Source organism: Lytechinus pictus, chromosome 11 (assembly GCF_037042905.1).
Source record: "Lytechinus pictus isolate F3 Inbred chromosome 11, Lp3.0, whole genome shotgun sequence".
In the NCBI taxonomy this organism is placed as follows: domain Eukaryota; kingdom Metazoa; phylum Echinodermata; class Echinoidea; order Temnopleuroida; family Toxopneustidae; genus Lytechinus; species Lytechinus pictus.
This window is the reverse complement of record NC_087255.1, coordinates 5,745,642-5,764,133: the sequence shown is the minus strand read 5'-3', so window position 1 is coordinate 5,764,133 and position 18,492 is coordinate 5,745,642. Positions and strand designations below refer to the sequence as shown.

The 18,492-nt window shown below is 38.0% G+C and overlaps 1 protein-coding gene across 7 annotated transcripts; it reads right to left on the bottom strand.

Annotated features, from left to right (window-relative positions):
- Positions 1 to 659: 659 nt before the first annotated feature.
- LOC129270746 (leucine-rich repeat-containing protein 42-like) lies at positions 660 to 16,336 on the bottom strand. Of its 7 annotated transcripts, none has more exons than XR_010295093.1 (8): positions 16,031 to 16,135; positions 9,567 to 9,972; positions 8,289 to 8,443; positions 6,913 to 7,031; positions 5,955 to 6,043; positions 4,003 to 4,210; positions 1,505 to 3,037; positions 660 to 1,328 (listed from the first exon to the last, which is right to left on the bottom strand). XR_010295093.1 is itself a non-coding variant. In XM_064106544.1 (8 exons), exons 3-8 carry the CDS (start codon positions 9,963 to 9,965, stop codon positions 2,484 to 2,486), a joined length of 1,524 nt encoding a protein of 507 aa, XP_063962614.1. In that variant the 5' UTR covers positions 9,966 to 9,972; positions 15,804 to 15,947; positions 16,073 to 16,129; the 3' UTR covers positions 660 to 2,483. The 7 variants fall into 7 exon arrangements, 4 of the variants coding, with proteins under 4 accessions (XP_063962614.1, XP_063962612.1, XP_063962613.1 ...); XR_010295092.1 differs by having other exon boundaries at positions 15,804 to 16,132; XR_010295091.1 differs by having other exon boundaries at positions 660 to 1,376; positions 1,443 to 3,037; positions 15,804 to 16,121.
- Between the last annotated feature and the right edge of the window lie 2,156 nt (positions 16,337 to 18,492).

Below are 18,492 nucleotides of genomic sequence, written 5' to 3'. Positions count from 1 at the left end.
ATTATCAATCAATAATATCAATCAACCAATCAATCAATCAATCAATCAACAATCAATCAATCAAACAATCAATCATTCAATCAATCAATCAATCAATCAATCATTCATTCATTCATTCAATCAATCAATCAATCAATCAACCAATCAATCAATCAATCATTCAATCAATCAATCAACCATTATCAATCAATAATATCAATCAACCAATCAATCAATCAATCAACAATCAATCAATCAATCAATCAATCAATCAAACAATCAATCATTCAATCAAACAATCAATCATTCAATCAATCAAACAACCAATTAATACATCATCTATCCCACCAACCAGCAGACCGACTGACCAACCGACCGACCAACCAACAAACCAACCAATTTACCGTATCAATCAATTAATCAAATCATACATCAGCCAATCCAGGGGCGGATCCAGGATTTTCCAAAAGGGTGGGCAAAGTTTTTGGAGGGAAAAAAAAAAAAAGTCTTCAATTTCAAAAGAGGGGGCACAACTCGGTTTCAATGGCATTTTGACATTACAAATTTTAATTTTTCTTCTCCCCCTGGATCCGTCCCTGAGCCAATCAAGCAACCAATCAATGAAAATATCAATAAACTGACAAAAGATAATGGGCACTTGGGCAGACTATTCTGGAATATACAGAGTATTTTATACAGAGATTTTATTTGAAACAATGAAAAAACTTCAACATGTAACTGTACAAATCACTTGTACTTCAATGCTAAGCTTTGTATCATATTTATTATAATGGTTTTAGTTATGTAATAGTATGAAAATTGTTCTTATTGAATGTATGGAAAGCATAACATATCAAAGAAAGTTTACACTCCAATAGTTCTTGGGTTTACTGGGATCTTTCCAATGTTTTGATATTGAAAAAACTATTGTATTTATTGTTCTAAGACCATTTGCAATGATTTGAGTGCCAATTATAATCATTTGATTATAGAAATTGCCATCACATTTGGCTGCCAAAATTTAAACCCACTTTAAACCATAGTTTAAGTTTTGAGTTCAAAATACAGGCCGTGTGTTGAGTCTCCCCTGGTGGTCTTTCATCATGATGTACATGTCACTAATTATCACACATGGTCATTATAGTTACTTATTAGTGAGAAATTTTTTTATCTTATCATTTTTAGTCTCCATAAATCTTTATCTTGAGGTAGCTGTTTTCATCTCATCTTTATCTTCAGGGTTACTTTTGTGAGACATTGATTCCATTTCATCTTTCCAATCATCTTTATGAAATCTTGATCTAAAATCTCTTTGTCTAATTTCTAGATGGGCTATCTTCATCTGGGGCCTGTTTCATAAAGGACTTGCTACTGTTGTAACTTTGCCATAATGGCAACTACCATGGTAACAGGGCTTATCAGCCAATCAAAATCAAGGTTACCATGGCAGTTGCCATAATGGCAAAGTTACAACAGTTGCAAGTTCTTTATGAAACGGGCCCCAGATCTCTATCATCATGGATACTATCAATGAGATGATTGGATTGCTCTCACCAGTTTGGATATATCTCTTGTCTCTTCTCCAGATCAACATCTCCATCATGTAATACACTTTGTCCAATCCCTGGGGAGCATTCCAACATCAATAAGGTCTCTATAAACAAGAATACTATCAGTGATATATGAATACATTGCTCTCATCAGTGTGGATCTATCTCTTTTCTCATCAATATTTATATATTTACATCATATAATGCACTCTCTCCACTCCCTGGAAGCGTTCTAAAATCAATCAGGTCTCTCCACATGCCTAAACCAGCCAGATGAATCCATTGCTCTTGTCAGTTTGGATCTATCTTCTGAAGATCAACATATCTATCCTGTAATGCACTTTTTCCACTCCCTGGGAGCATTCTACCATCACTCAGTTCTCTCTCAACATGGCTACTACCAGTGAGAGGAATCCATTGCTCTCATCAGCTTGAATCTATCTCTTGTCTTATCAAGATCAAAATCTCGAGCCCATAATGTCTATCTCCACTCCCTGGAGAGCATTGCAAACTCAATCAGGTACCTATCATCATGACGAATCTGCTGCGCTTATCAGTTTAGATCTATCTTTTTTCTTCTCAAGATCTACATCTCCATCGTGTACTGCCTATCTCCACTCCTTGGGGAGCATTCCACCATCAATCAGGTCTCTATTTAGAAAGCATGTCTACTACCAGTGTGATGAATCCAATCCTCTCATCACTTTGTATCTATTTCGTCTTCTCAAGATCAACATCTCCATCATGCAATGCACTTTCTCCACTCCCTGGGCATTCCAGCAACAATCGGGTCTCTATTAAGAAAGCATGTCTACTACCAGTGTGATGAATCCATTGCTCTCATCAGTTTGGATCTATCTCTTGTCTCCTCAAGATCAACATCTCCATCATATGACTTTCTCCACTCCTTGGGGAGCATTCCAGCAACAATCAGGTCTCTATTTGACATGGCTCCTACCAGTAAGAGGACTCCATTGCTCTCATCAGTTTTGATCTATCTCTTGTCTTATCAAGCTCAACATCTCCATCACTTCTAATATTGAGGTAGCTATTCATCAAGTCTCTGTCATCATCTTCAAGGTCACCATGAGCACCGCTCTTTCTCGCTTCGTCCTCAATCTGACACCTCTTCCGCTTCCTTCTCAGTTTGACCTTTAACCCTGACTTCAGTCTACCACGTGTACTTTCTTCTCCTTTGCATGGAGACAAATTTGATGGTCCTTGGTTTGAAACACGTAGCACATGATTTCCCAACATTTGTCCTCTACCAACAGTTGTTTCACCTTGTGATTCTGCAGCGAACCTCTCTGAAGTCAAGGTGGACGAAAGTCTGGTATCTTTCAACCTCATCTGTACCTCCTCACCAGACTGGTGCCAATGTTCTTTCATGGATACTATGTCCTTATCAGTTCTCACTAGCCTGATATGAATCGGAGATGAGGTAGAGACCGGTAAGGCTGTTTTGATGCTGACATCCATGAATCCAAGTTGCTTGCTTTTAGAGGAATCTATCGTGAAAAACAGACAACAAAAGTGAACAATTCAAAATGATGGAAAGGTGAATATTACCTCGGCTGTTTGTTATGAGGAATTTAATTAGACAATAAAAGACAAGATTTTGACTTATTTTCTCCCCATAAGAGAGATCAAAATGTTGTTGCAAAATAAATATATCCTCAGATGTCATTAGACATTGATTTAACTAAAGGGGATGACAGGAGATTGCACATACCTCCTTGGAAAGCTACATTTTATATAGGATACCAAAATGATAACAATTTGCTTAGTTGATGACCTTTTATTTTTGATTGTCAAATTCTTGACAAAGCTAATCTCTGTGGTCAATCATATTGTCAATCATATTTGTCAGCAAAAACCACATTTTGGACTAAGAGAACCCCCTTTAACTATAATTAATGTTTTTATATCAGTTTCGTGTAAAAAATATTAATGGTACAAAAAAAATCTATCTGTTACACAATCAAGACAAGAGAACACTTATTAGGCTTTTCTCACATTTTCCTAACTTACTCTCATTTTTTTTCTTTTCTCACAGGCCTAATTTTCTGCCTAACTTGGCTAAGGATATGATTGCTTTTCTCAAACAAATTTAAGTAATCTTGGACTATTGGTAGCCATTTATGAGCACTTATCTTTGATTGGACAACAGTGCTGGCTCCATTGCCCCTAGGCCATACATCGAGAACCAACCTGGGCTTGGCCAGGTTTCTTTTCTCACAGCAACTCTTAACCCCAGAGTTTTACACTTAACACCGCAATTGCTCGACTAACCCTGCAGGGCAAAATAATCCTATACTACAGGTGGGGTTGGCCCACTTCGCAAAACTGCTGTGTAAAATGAAAGTGGGCGAAGCTTAAACCCGTACTATATTTGGGGCTAACTTGCCATTTAGCCCCACCTATAGCACAGGGTTAAGGACAATTTTACCTGAGAGAAAAGCATATCACTTACAGAATTTTCTGGCCTTTGGACACCCTTGAGGGACAGTCTTCTGCCCAGTGATGAACTTGGTCTCATTGATCCATCCATCAATGACCTTGGATGCCCAACCAATGTTCTCTACCGGTCTACAGAAGGTATCCAATTCCTCATCATCTATCTCATCATCACGAAGGTGTCTCAGTGTTAGTTCAGTCTGTAGCTGCTTCAATCCATAAGGCTAACATACAAAGGAAAGGATGTATTTAAAAGCAATAAGTACAGTGTCACGCTTCTGATTTGATTTTATACAACTATTCAATAATAAAATAATAATGTTTTATTTACCCAGGGTAGCCACTTCAGTTTGGAAACTGCTCTACCAGTGGGCAATGCATAACATAATATGTTAAATCTCCAATCTAAATGCTGAGCACCTAGCAAGAAGGCAGAAGGTCAGATTTTTTTTAGGTATTAGGTATGACTTGGCCGAGGATTGAACCCACGACCCCACGTACATGAGGTGGACGCTTTACCACTGAGCCACCATTTACATATTTACATTACATTGTACAATAAAGATATCAACAACATATACATGCAAAACTATGTTGTATTTAATGAAAAGGAGATAATAACTGTTGATATGTGTTTTTGATGTTTGCAATGGTAAATTGCCAATTTGTCTACTGTCAACTCGTCCACTCATCAAATAGTCTACTTTCATTTAGTCTAATGCCATTCCATCCATCAACATTTCGCCTAACAACCATTTGGTCCAATAACCATTTGGTCCAATCATCACTTCGTCTCATCACCATTTCGTCCATGACCATTTCGTCTCATAACCAGTTGGTCTAATGTACATTTCATTTTCAATCCTTTTGCACAATTATATAAACACAATTGGACCAAATGGTATATTGACTAAATGGCTATTGGACCAACTGGTTATTAGACGAAAATTATGATTGGACAAAATGGCAATTAGACATAATGGCCGAACTGATGGTAGACCAAATGATAGTCGACAAGTTGGCAATTGGACAAATTGACATTAGACCAATTGGAAATAAACCGTTTGCAATGATGCATTATTTCTGTAGATCTATTTCTGTTTCTAATCCATGTATTTTTAAATATTATCTTTTAATTTATATATGCTTTTAAAAACCAATTAAAAATTTCCTCATGGACGAAAAAACAATGGTGCTAAATTAAATGGAAATGAAACCACAATCAATGTTATATAAGCCTTATTGATATTGTGCATAGTCACACTCAAAACTAAAAAGTTTTGAATATCTATGTGTTGTCAGCAAAATAATGTGTACTATGTAGAAGTAAAATGCCCCCTGTACCCACTTGCGTAGGTCAAGAGAGCAATTTTCTGTTCACTCTCAAATTATCTATAAAACATGAGAGTTTCAATCCCAAACCCACCATATACTGCCATCCAGTGACAAAAAGGAGGACTCCTTAGAATGAGTTTCTTAGGAAATAAGGGACTCGTGTCATTGTTTTATGTGGAAATAAATAGAGCTACTTGTTTTTGACGCGTCTATATTTCAAAAATTGGGGATGATGAGACTCCAATTCCTTAGCACCATGTATAGCATACAAAAAACATCTAACTGAAGAAAAAAAAAAAAAAATTTCTGTTTCTATGTATGGTAACTCCAGTAGAAACTTGGCAGGACAGCATTTTTTCTGGTAAACGCCAAGCTGGTATATAACCAATTACCTAGGAAACATTTTACATCTAGGTTAATCAGTCATAGTGGCTGACCTTATAGACGACAGATATTACTCTCAGGCCTTTTTATCAAAGTGGAGATAATGGCAGAGTATGGATTCAAACTCACAACCTTTCAATTATGAGTCCAATGCTCTAACCACTGGACCACACAACATTTACATTTTGAAAAAAAAATCCAAGAGTTGCTTCCTTTTGTCATTGGACAATATTATTGATTTAGACTCACAGAGATACAGCAGCCGGTGACATCCAAAGCTTCTAGATGATGAAATGCCTTCACGAATCGTACGCTGCGGTCTGTTACCAATCCATTTCCTGAAGTGAATCAAATCAATCAATATATAAATAGCACATAGGCATGAGTGTGATGGTATAAGACTTTACATGAGGTGAAAGAAAGATGGGCGATTCCATAAAATATGTAGGTACGGCCCCCTATGTGTGGGACATTCATGAAATGTTCTGTCTCTGATTTCTGGTTCTTTTGACAGTCTGTAATGTTCTCAAAGGACAATGACTTGGTCATTTTATGAAGTGAAGTAAGACTTAAGAAAAATGGGGCTCGGACGTACAAAAAAGGTTGATCATTTTATGGAATTGCCCAGATGATCTATGCACCTAGGCTAAACCTTGTTGAATAGACTGTCTCCTTCTTCCACCAAATTAGCAAATATTTAGCAAATAATGGACTTTTTTCCTACGTTAATCTCTGAAAAGAAGAAAGAATTATTGAAAGCCAAAAGCAAAATCCCAAAAGCAAGCATCATATCCTGAGCAACAGATCACATTTAGCTAGTGGACCCTACGTGTATTGCTCCTGCATTTATTTACTGAGCATAATGATTTGAATCATGTTGTGACGTCGCCTCCCTAAGCCATGCGACGGTACATTTTGGATGGTACGGAATGTTGCACATTTATAGGCCTCCATATGCTTGCGTACAACAAGCCAAATAGGCATTGTTCAATATTAGCAAGATTTCGTTACTTTTAAAATCTTGTAAGATGGAGAGATGAACGAATTTACGAGATAAAATATAGGAGATGAACATAACTAACAAGTCCTTTTGGACCTTTACTCATTAATCTCAGGGATGTAAATTCAACTTGATACCGATCAAAACTAATCTATTACAACCATCTACAAGATGGGACTTTAATAGATGTAAAGAAGATAAACATACCTGACAAGTCCAGGACCTGAAGTCCTTTTGGTCCTTTACCCATTAATCTCAGGGGCGTAGTCAGTTTCTGCATAATTCCATCACTCAGTCCAGTTTTTCTAAGTCCAAGTCTCTGAAGGCTAAAAAAATGGAAGCACATTTCACTTGCATAATATATATTTTGAGGGCATGGGGTAATGAGATTTTACAGGAATGTGTATTCATTCTCTTTTTCTCATCCCAAATTCAGAAAAATGTATCTTTTCTCAGTTTTTTTTTTACTTAAAGCTTGCATTTATATTGTCCAATGGTAAGTAACCAGACAATTGCCTTACACTACAGAGCTGACTTTTCCTATTTCTAAAAGTGTCAATTCCATGTTCTCCTGTGCAGTATTCTTCGGTTATGTTTATGAAACATATGATTCAGCAGTTGTAAATAGTCAGTCTTATTAAAACTCAACATTCCAGAAAAAACGCTTGAAAAATATATGCTAAACACTTTTAAAAACGATTGACGGGCAGATTTAAATGCAAAGTTTGGTTTCATTAGATTCTGCTTTGATCAATTTTCATGATTTTCAATGAATTTTTTGTATTTCAATATTTTTGGCTGAAAAATCTGCATTTTCCTTCAATTCCATGTTCAAAGTGAATGCAATGAAATACAGAAAACTGGGGTTGATTGCATGAAAGCATATTTCTAATGATCGTCTCTTACGTTGCCCATTTATTATAATACGCCATATAAGGCGCATTTCTAAAGTATATGATTAACTAATAAATTTTTTAGCTACCTTTTAATTTGATTTTTTAATCTGATTTCATAAGGAATTACATCGTTTTATAAAGAACAATTTTGTTCATTTTAACTGATAAAAGAAATATGTTTGCAGGTAATTATCTAAAAGGAGTTCCATACGACACATCAAAATAAATCAACGGCAAGAAAGACGGTTCTTGCAAAGAACGCGATTCCATACGTATTGTACGGGACGTTTCAACAACAATTTCTCGTCTCGTAGCTGAATGCTTGAGTGATAAAATTTTCTTTGTTGTCAATGATAAAGTTATAGTGGGTAGCCATGTGAAAAACTGACAACCAACAAAAAATGTTTGATTATTGCTGAATTAAAGGTGAAAATGTGTGTCGTACAGAAATGTCCTGTACAACACGCAACATTTTCTCCTTTAATTCACCCATGGATGTCATTCTTCTGATGGTTGTCATTTTTTTACATGACTACCCACTAGTGCTTTATTATTACCACAAAAACAAGTTGAAGTTCCTCATTTGTTTGGACAGCAGGTTGAAAAAAGTTGTAAAAAATGCTGATTTTTCTAGCATGGAATCGCCCCCCTGGGGATTCTACCTTAAACACTGATACTACAACGTACCATGGTAAGCTACCAATGTGAGGCCAAATTCGATGATCCTCTTCCAGGCTACATTCTCCAAGGTCAACCTCCAAGAGACCAGAAAAGAGAATAATTTCATCAACAAAGCCATCCAGGAATGTCTGGTTCCCTCTAAGGTTTAGGCTGGACAACATCTGAAAGAGAACAATTTTATTATCATTAGCAACATAGCCAACATGCTGATGTCAAATTGATTTTGACATTTAAGAAAAAGTATGAGAAAATAATAAAAAGTGTTAGAATAACATACTTCAAAGAATAAGAGGGTTATGACTCATTGTAAGTTTTGATGTAATCATAAATTTCATGAATTGTCAATGTTTCAATTCATGATGAGTGAAATATATTTTTTTCATTTGGAGTGCAAATAATGTGACTGATGATACACAAGGCAAAATCATTTTCAATTTTTTGAAAGCTAAATGTAGGTTCATTTAGCTTTAAAAAAATTGAAAATGATTTTGCCTTGCAGTAAAACACTGATTTCGTGAGAAAGTCTGTAAAACCAAGGTAAAGTATTGATATATCATCGTGGATCTAGATCTGGTACAGTTACATAAACTGAACTTTGTGAAATCATAAAATCTAAGCTGAAATACGATCACACTGAAGATCGCCAACACAGATAGGCACACGTGGGACAGTGCATTATTATTGCTGGAATAAAGACCCGACGGAAGTGACCGAATCCGCGCTTATTTTGCTTATTTCTCAGCAATTACACAATTTCTTCCAGAATCCTTTGGCACATATTTTTTATTCATACAAACAGACACTTTGGTGATCATTATATTAAATTCTGTAAAAAGTCATTTTGAGATCGTTCCCAAAACTGGAATTTACCTTTAAAGAATTTCAAGGCATATAGGGGACCGGCTTGAATGTGACCTTACAAAATAGAAACTCTTATAAACAGAATCAATACATGTGTTTTATTCTTTGATGGTGTCTCAACAAAATTTCAGTAACATGATTCTAATTTAGGCCTACCTACTTTTGCCTCCGACGAAGATTCTGCTAGGATCGAAAGCTTAGGCCCCTTTTGACTTTCTACTTTCATAACAATCAACCATCCATGAGCAAGATAAAAAGGCAAATTTGTAGGTGTCATATAGCTTTGGAAGATTATATTATTTTTATTTTGAACATAAAAGTTAAAGAAAAAAGAAACTCAGTGCATACAATCCAGCCTTGATATATTATGTAAATCTCTCTCTCTCAAAAAAGGAGATTTCGATGTGATAAGATGTTATTCACCTCAGTGGGATAAGCTTCTACGAAAAGCCTTAAACCGGTAAACCTTAGCTGTTTGTTGGTGAATATGCCCTGGGACTGCGCTGCTTCAAATAGCTGCTCCCCGACGATATCCGGAAAGCCCACCAAAGACTCCACTCTCCAAAGATTCCGAGCCACGAAGTTGATCACCTGTTGAAACAAGGATCGGGGGATGAAGCATGTTGCTCCGTCGGAGGGGCTCATCCCGATGTTGAAGGGGGCAAGTTTGGGCAGTCCTGAATTGGAGAAGGGTGTACCAGAAGTATGCGAGGTATGTCCCAGTCCTGGAGGACTTCTCAACTTTCCATTCTCATGGACGTAGTAGATCCCAGGATCGTTGAAGGATTCAACAGCATCAGATGGAAATGCCTCATATGCCATACTGGTCCTGAAATCAAATAATTTTAACAATTTGACTTTAAGTGTGGAATATGAAGTGAAAATGAACTTATTTTGTTTCTCCAACTTAACCTCCCTACATGATTTTAGAAAGATGTCCACACTACAGACTACCTAACATAAACCCAATGGTCCGTATTCTGAAGTCGGGTTTAACTTAAACCTAGGTTTAAAGTTGTGGTTTAAGTATGGACAGCCAAAAGTATCAATTTTTTATTAAGTTGTATGTTTCTTATGTTTACTGTGCTCTTTCCTGATTCATCGATGGTGAAGACAATCATCTTTTATACTTCCTAGACAATTATGAATGATTTGAGAGCTGAATGAGCTGAAAGTATGATATCCCTACTGTTAGTGATTTATGTAACAATTGGCTGTCCATACTTAAACCACAACTTTAAACCTGAATTTAAGTTAAACCCGACTTCAGAATACTGGCCTATACCTCCTAAATTCCTAACCCTTAAACCTGATAATTCTCAGTAACTTGCATATTTCAACCCCGCCAGAAATGTAATATCTCAGCTAGACTTAATTTCTGCAGTGCTACCTGCCGGCTGCCGAACAGCTGAACTGAAACAAGTCAAGAGCGAGATAAGCAGGAACTGTCTTGATACCAGACTGGCCGGTCTGGGATGGGAGGAGATATTCACTTTTCATTACGCCCTGACAATAATAATAAATGCATAAAACACTTAGATACTTTAGTTTAAACTTAAAAGTTAGTAAGAAAATTAATCTTACTTTACTGTTCAAATTCAACATCGCATGTCAGTCTCACCTAGCTAGTATATTAAATTCTCACTAAACTAATTGCCCAAGCCAAGCCAAGGTCTATTCTATTTCAACAACATTTGCTAACATTAGGCTCTGCCTCTGCCTGGGCTGGGCTAGACTAAATAGTGTCTTTACTTTTTACTAGCCAAGCCCCGAGGCTTTGTGCTTAGCACATCCGGCGCCCCAAGCCCAAGATACACGTTAGGCACCCTTAGCCATGGGGATGTTCCTTTTTGGGGCTGCGCTGCCGCGGTTAAGCCTATTTATAAAAAAACTATCGGCTGATAATCGTTAAAATACCCCTTCCGGTAACAGCGCTTCTCGCTAGCATAGCGAGAAGAGGTCTTGACTGCAAATAAAACGAGGTGAGTTCAAGTCCCGACTAAGGTAAACAAGGCAAACGCCAAGCGTTGTCTCGCCTGCATATTGCAGTCATGAAGAGACTGCATGTCAAAACTACATGTATGCTATATGACTTAGATGGACCTCTGTTACGAGTTTGGCGATCCCACCTCGAAGCTATAGAAAGTTATTGTGTGTACAACACAGCAGTGCCAGTCATGGAAAGTTCATTGACCTTTGACCTTAATCAAATTCAACTCACATTCGAACTTGACCTGCACCTTCAAGAGATGGACCTCTTGTTTGAATTTGGCAATCCTACCTCGAAGATATAAAAAGTTATTATGTGTACAACAAAGCACAGTGCCAGTCATGGAAAGTTCATTGACCTTTGACCTTATTCAAATTCGGCTCACATTTGAACTTGGCCTGCACCTTCAAGAGATGGACCTCTGTTATGAATTTGGCAATCTCACCTCGAAGCTATAGAAAGTTATTGTGTGTACAACACAGCACAGTGCCAGTCATGGAAAGTTCATTGACCTTTGACCTTATTCAAATTCGACTCATATTCGAACTTGACCTGTGCCTTCAGATGGACCTCTGGTATGAATTTGGTGATCCCACCTTGAAGATATAGAAAGTTATTATGTGTACAACACAGCACAGTGCCAGTCATGGAAAGTTCATTGACCTTTGACCTTATTCAAATTCGACTCATATTCGAACTTGACCTGTGCCTTCAGATGGACCTCTGGTATGAATTTGGTGATCCCACCTCGAGGATATAGAAAGTTATTACGTGTACAACACAGCACAGTGCCAGTCATGGAAAGTTCATTGACCTTTGACCTTATTCAAATTCGACTCATATTCGAACTTGACCTGTGCCTTCAGGAGATGGACCTCTGGTATGAATTTGGTGATCCCACCTCGAAGATATAGAAATTTATTATGTGTACAACACAGCACAGTGCCAGTCATGGAAAGTTCATTGACCTTTGACCTTATTCCAATTTGACTCATATTCGAACTTGACCTGTGCCTTCAGGAGATGGACCTCTGTTATGAATTTGGTGATCCCACCTCGAAGCTATAGAAAGTTATTGGGTGTACAACACAATTGTTGACGACGACGACACCGGAAATAGTGATACCTATGTCTCGCTCCGCTACGCAGGCGAGACAAAAAATGATGGAAAAATCTGAAGTGAACGAACCGGAAGTCTCAACACTCTTTCAATGTTATTTTTGGTGGGGGTGCATATGGAACTCTTTCCAATAGGTGTATTATTTCAAGCATCACGATTGGCCAATAAGCATCACATGACATCCAACGTTTTTTGTGCATGCACGGCAGTGCAAAAGGTGCGCAACGAAAATTGACATTGCACGCTCAAGCAGACCAGTGCGGTAGAAGTCCAACAAAACTGTACTGTAACTTTTTAAGAATTTCTGTTTTGCTATTTTATAAAACAAATAATGCACTTTAGGGACAGTGATTTTCCGCGATCGCGGAAAACAGACGGAATTCACGGAAAGGGCCTTTTGAAACGGAAAGTGGCATTTCAAACGGAAAATCACGGAAAACGTATTTTCCCTCAAAATACACAGAATAGCAACAGAAATTACTCCAAAATCACAACAAAATGAGAATATTTAATGGCCACGAAACCCCAGAAAACACGATCTCACTTCGCTACTTTCATGACAATTCACACATCGTGACTGCACTCGACATCAGCGCACTCGATTGTACCCGGCCGGCCGGGTTGGACTTCACATGCAATACCACTTCACTGCACATATCGTTCACTACACGGTCGTGTGTTGCTGCCCTCTACGTTTGAAGATGTAACAGCACGATATCGTGGTCTTAAAATCCAAGATGGCGGATTGGCAAAAGCGTTGACTGATGATAACGATGTCCAAAAAACCCCAAGATTATCGATGAAATATCATTTCACTGTGAAATAATGCTAATAATGTGAAAGGTGAGGATGTATGCATGCTAAATGGGGTTGGAAAAATATTTTATGCACCCGCATAGATCCGATTAGAACGGATTCTATTGTGTTGTTGGTACAGTAGCAGATACAAATTTTGACCAGTGCGAGTGTTGTAATTTTGCTATTCAATGTATAAAACGGAATTGTCACTTTTCCGTGTGTACAAAGTCTATGGGGAAACGGAATTTCCGTTTTCTGACATGCTGAAACGGAATTTGAGATTTTCTGAAACGGAAAAGGCAATTTTTTGAAACGGAAAATCACTGTCCCTAGCACTTGCTCTGTCGTGCGTAAAAGTAAATGCAGAGAAAGCTTGGTTTTTTCTAGACAGCTGGCAGCCGTCTGTTTCGAGGAGTTTTTTTAACATTTTTATTATTTTTTATTTCTCCTTGTACACAGACGGCTCGCTATCGTGCAGCCACCATTAGGGGGTTAACAATGCAAAATCCTCCCGACGGGGCTCATCGATTTTTGTCTTTATTTCATAAAAATATATAAAAAGAACAGTACCAAAATAAAGATTATTATTCTGTTTTGGCCTGAAATGCACCAAAACGGGGAAAAATAAACTTAAAAGGGGAAAAAACAGTGACTTACTTCGGCTGTCCCACAACTTCACTTCCCTGTTTTATCCGAACTTAATACATAAACATATGGCCATTGAGTCCCCTGTACAGATCGCGCTAGAACTGCTTCGGTCTCTGTATTTGGTGAGTGGAGCCAACGGAATTCAGCGGAACAACCAACATAACAGAGACCAAAGCTTTTGGTCTAGGTTTCTTCAAGACCAAAAGCTTCGGTCTCTGTTATGTTGGTTGTTCTGCTGAACTCCGTTGGCTCCACTCTTCAAAATACAGAGACCGAAGTTCTAGCTCGATCTTTACAGGGACTCAATGGCCATAAGCATATGTTTATGTATTAAGTTCGGATAAAACAGGGAAGTGAAGTTACGCGACAGCCGAAGTAAGTCACTGTTTTTTCCCCGTTTTGGTGCATTTCAGGCCAAAACGGAATAATAATCTTTTTTTTTTTTTTGGTACATTTCTTTTTATATATTTTTATGAAATAAAGACAAAAATCAATGAGTCCCGTCGGGGGGATTTTGCATTGTTACCCCCCTAATGGTGGCTGCACGATAGCGAGCCGGCTGTATACGAGGAGAAATAATAAAACAAGTGGAACGCCTCTGGCAGTCTCGCCTGCATTACGCAATTTAATATAGCAGCAGTGCTAACTTTGAAAACTACTATAAAATAATCATTCACAAAAACATAATTCATATAATGAAATAATACCAAGTTCATTGACCATAAATTACATTTGAACGGAGACTTTAGACTGTCAACTACACCCATGTCCACATTTCATTCACTCTATCCATAAACTTTCAAAGTTATGATGGCACTTCAACAATTACCCCAACATGGCCTAAGTTTATTGACCTTAACTGACCTTTGACTTGGTTTTGTGACCTGAAACTCACAGGGGATGTTTAGTGATACTTGATTACTCTTATATCCCAAGTTTTATGAACTAGATCCATAAACTTTCAGAGTTAGGATGGTAATTCAACAAATACCCCCATCACGGCCAAAGTTCATTGACCTTTAATGATCTTTGACCATGGTCATGTGACCTGAAACTCGTACAGGATGTTCAGTGATACTTGATTACTCTTATGTCCAAGTTTTATGAACTAGATCCATAAACTTTCAGAGTTAGGATGGTAATTTAACAAATACCCCCAACACGGCCAAAGTTCATTGACCTTAAATGACCATTGACCATGGTCATGTGACCTGAAACTCGTACAGGATGTTCAGTGATACTTGATTACTCTTATGTCCAAGTTTTATGAACTAGATCCATAAACTTTCAGAGTTAGGATGGTAATTTAACAAATACCCCCAACACGGCCAAAGTTCATTGACCCTAAATGACCTTTGACCTTGGTCATGTGACCTGAAACTCAGACAGGATATTCACTAATACTTGATTGACCTTATGTTTAAGTTTCATGGACCAGATCCATAAATTTTCAAAGTTATGATAGTAATTCAACAAATACCCCCAACTTGACCAAAGTTCATTGACCCTAAATGACCTTTGACCTTGGTCACGTGACCTGAAACTCGAGCAGGATGTTCACTAATACTTGATTAACCTTATGCCCAAGTTTCATGAACTAGGTCTATATACTTTCTAAGTTATGATGTCATTTCAAAAACTTAACCTTCGGTTAAGATTTTGAAAATAATTTTCCCAACATGGTCTAAGTTCATTGACCCTAAATGACCTTTGACCTTAGTCATGTGACCTGAAACTCAGGCAGGATGTTCAGTAATACTTGATTAACCTTATGTCCAAGTTTCATGAACTAGGTCCATATACTTTATAAGTTATGATGTCATTTTAAAAACTTAACCTTAGGTTAAGATTTGATGTTGACGCCGCCGTCGCCGTCGGAAAAGCGGCGCCTATAGTCTCGCTCTGCTATGCAGGCGAGACAAAAATTAAATGTTAAAAAACTCCTCGAAACAGACGGCTGCCAGCTGTCTAGGTTTCTTTACTTTACTCTTTAGCCAGCGGCTCATGCACAGTGCAGCACCTATCTAAAGAAACCGTGCGTGCTCTGCATTTCCACTAACGCACTCGGCTGCATGCATTATTTGTATATAATGGCACCACTAACTTGGGCGTTGCCGTTGATGACTCCTCCTAGCGCTAGCTTCCCCGTGAATTGTGATCCTGCATGTCTTGTGCTGTGCCTGGGCTGTTTGTGGTAATTGCGCTGTCCTCCGGCTCCGGCCCGCGTGGCGATTTCACTTTTCAATTTCTTGTGTATAATTATAAAAGTTAAAACAAACTCGATGGTTGCTTTCGGCTTACTACTGGAGACTTAAATAGAGCCAACTTTACCTTAAGGCTTAACTTAAGGCAATTGTAAAAACGTTTTCTTACAACGTTGTTCTCAGCTCAACAAACGCAGGATCATTCAAGGCGCGCGCTCCGCGATCCGCCGATATATTTCGCGAAGGGAAAATCCCTTTCAAAATTTGCGGGCTATCCTGAAAACAAACTAGAGATGGCGCTGTAACATTCAGTTTGCATTTCAAGATGTCGTCGGCCAGGCCAAACGCCCTTGGACTTGAGGGACCACTTAGCAAATGGACAAATGTCATGAAAGGATGGCAGTATCGCTGGTTTGTGTTAGACCAGCAGACGGGTCTACTATCCTACTATACGGTGAGTATTTCCTTTTATAATTTAATCGTAAACTGTTAACTATTCACAACCCACGAAAGGGAAAATTAATTGGGGCACCGCATCGCAGCAGGCTCGAGTGATGTGCCGGGCGGTACCCCGCAGCTTGCCTTGGTACAGCGGCCCCGACCGCGACCGGTCCGTGACCTGCCTGTGTTCTCTGGACTGGAGCTGGAGAGTGGAGTGTGCGTGTGGCATCAGTATAATATTGGAGGCTTGCTTTTTATCTAAGGATAAAACAAGAAAGCAACAAGAGAAGATAAAACAAAGTCAACAAGGAGGCAGTTATTCCCCAGGACTGGTGTTCCCTTCAAAAATTGTGTTTCGTTGGGAAGCTGAGCTGAGACTAGTCGAGAGTGTGAGAGGTCTGAAGACTGAAAAAAAACTTTCGAAAAACAAATTTTTGTGTGTGGACTGTCTCATGACCATGCCCATGGGTGGATAAAAACAAAAACTGTTTATTACAACAAAACAAAAGTAGATGGTGCATGGTGATATTTTTAAGTAGACGGTGAAGAATTTTTCATGAGGAATTCGCTAATCACATTTTAGCTTGCCACCAAAGCCCCAACGTAATCTCTCTACTTATTAATTATTATATTATTATATCGAGGTTTTTTTACCTGACTGCTAAGAAAGCACGAATGCCTGTGAGCAAGCAACCAGGGGACCAACGGCTTAAAGGGGAATCCAGCCTTGGCCATAAAATGTTGTGTTGGGAAGGAGAAAAATAAATTAGACAGAATGGTGAAAGTTTGAAAGAAATCGGACAAGCAATAACTTTAAGAAAGTTATAGCTGCTTTAAAATTGAGATCACTAATACTACAGTGTATGTAGATTTCAAATTGGCAACTGGATAAGTAAATTATGACAAGGGGCAAGGACAACTTTCCAATAGGCCATGTACTTTATTATCAGGGATTTGTGGTTTTCTCCTAAGTACCCATTCCCCTGGGGAAGTAACCTAAATATAACCCAGGTAGTATATTGTTTTATGTTCTCACGAAAGAAAAATATAATTTGAAATAAAACTTTTGGGAAAAATTACATTTTAGCCAAAATATGTATTGGAGTATAAGGAAGAGTAGTCCTTGCCTTACATCACTATGACATCCCATATGCGGCCAATTTGAAGTCTCCATGAGTATAGTGATTACCAATATTTACAACTTTTAAAAATTCATAACTTTCTTGTTGTTTGTCCAATATTGTTCAAACTTTCACCTATCAACTTGTCTGATTGTTCTTTTCCTTATAAAATTAAAAACAAGTTTTTATTTGGGTTGGATTCCCCTTTAAGGTCCTCTCCGAGGGACCTGGCAATCGAGATAAAAGCCTTGCCAAAGGGCACTAGCGAACCACCTGGGAATCGAACCCGGGTCACCGGAATCCGAAACCCCCGCTCTACCGACTGAGCTATCGCGCCTCCCCCAAACTGATGCAGATCATTAAAAATTGATTTCCCAAAAGGCCAAACTGGAGACTGTCTCTGAAATTGGGTACCAAAATTTTCTACAAAAGTCTGAATGATACTGGACATCTCCTAAATGGGAAAGAATCTCCAAGATTGGCTGTGTACCTGTAATCTACTGACCATACCTGTCCCACCCTTCACCTCAAGATGTGACTGGTGTGAAGAAAGGAGGAAAGTAAAAAAAAAGAATGGAAGATATTAGATAAATGAAGAAAGAATTAAATGAAGGAAGGAATGAAATAAAGAATGAAAATTAGAAGGAAAGAAATATAGAGATATAATGAAGAAAGAAAGAAAACAATTTAAATTTAGATTTATTAAAAAAAAATAAAAAAGAAGAAAAAGAAAACTCAAACAAAAAAAATCACTTGTTCTACTCATATTTGTTTTATTTATTGAAATATTCTGAAAATATAATTTGAAAATAGTGTGAAAACTTTAGAAATTTGTAAAATTTCAAAGTGATACATTGTCAAAATTAGATGAATCATGTACCATGCGCATCTTTCCTCCCAGGCCTGCCACAAGCCTGCACTATTCAAAGCAAGACCCTTAATGATGCCTAAAGCAACTTGTTTTGGAAGCTCATTAACTTGCTCCTTCGATCACATCATCAAATCAATAATTTTAAAGTCAACAAAA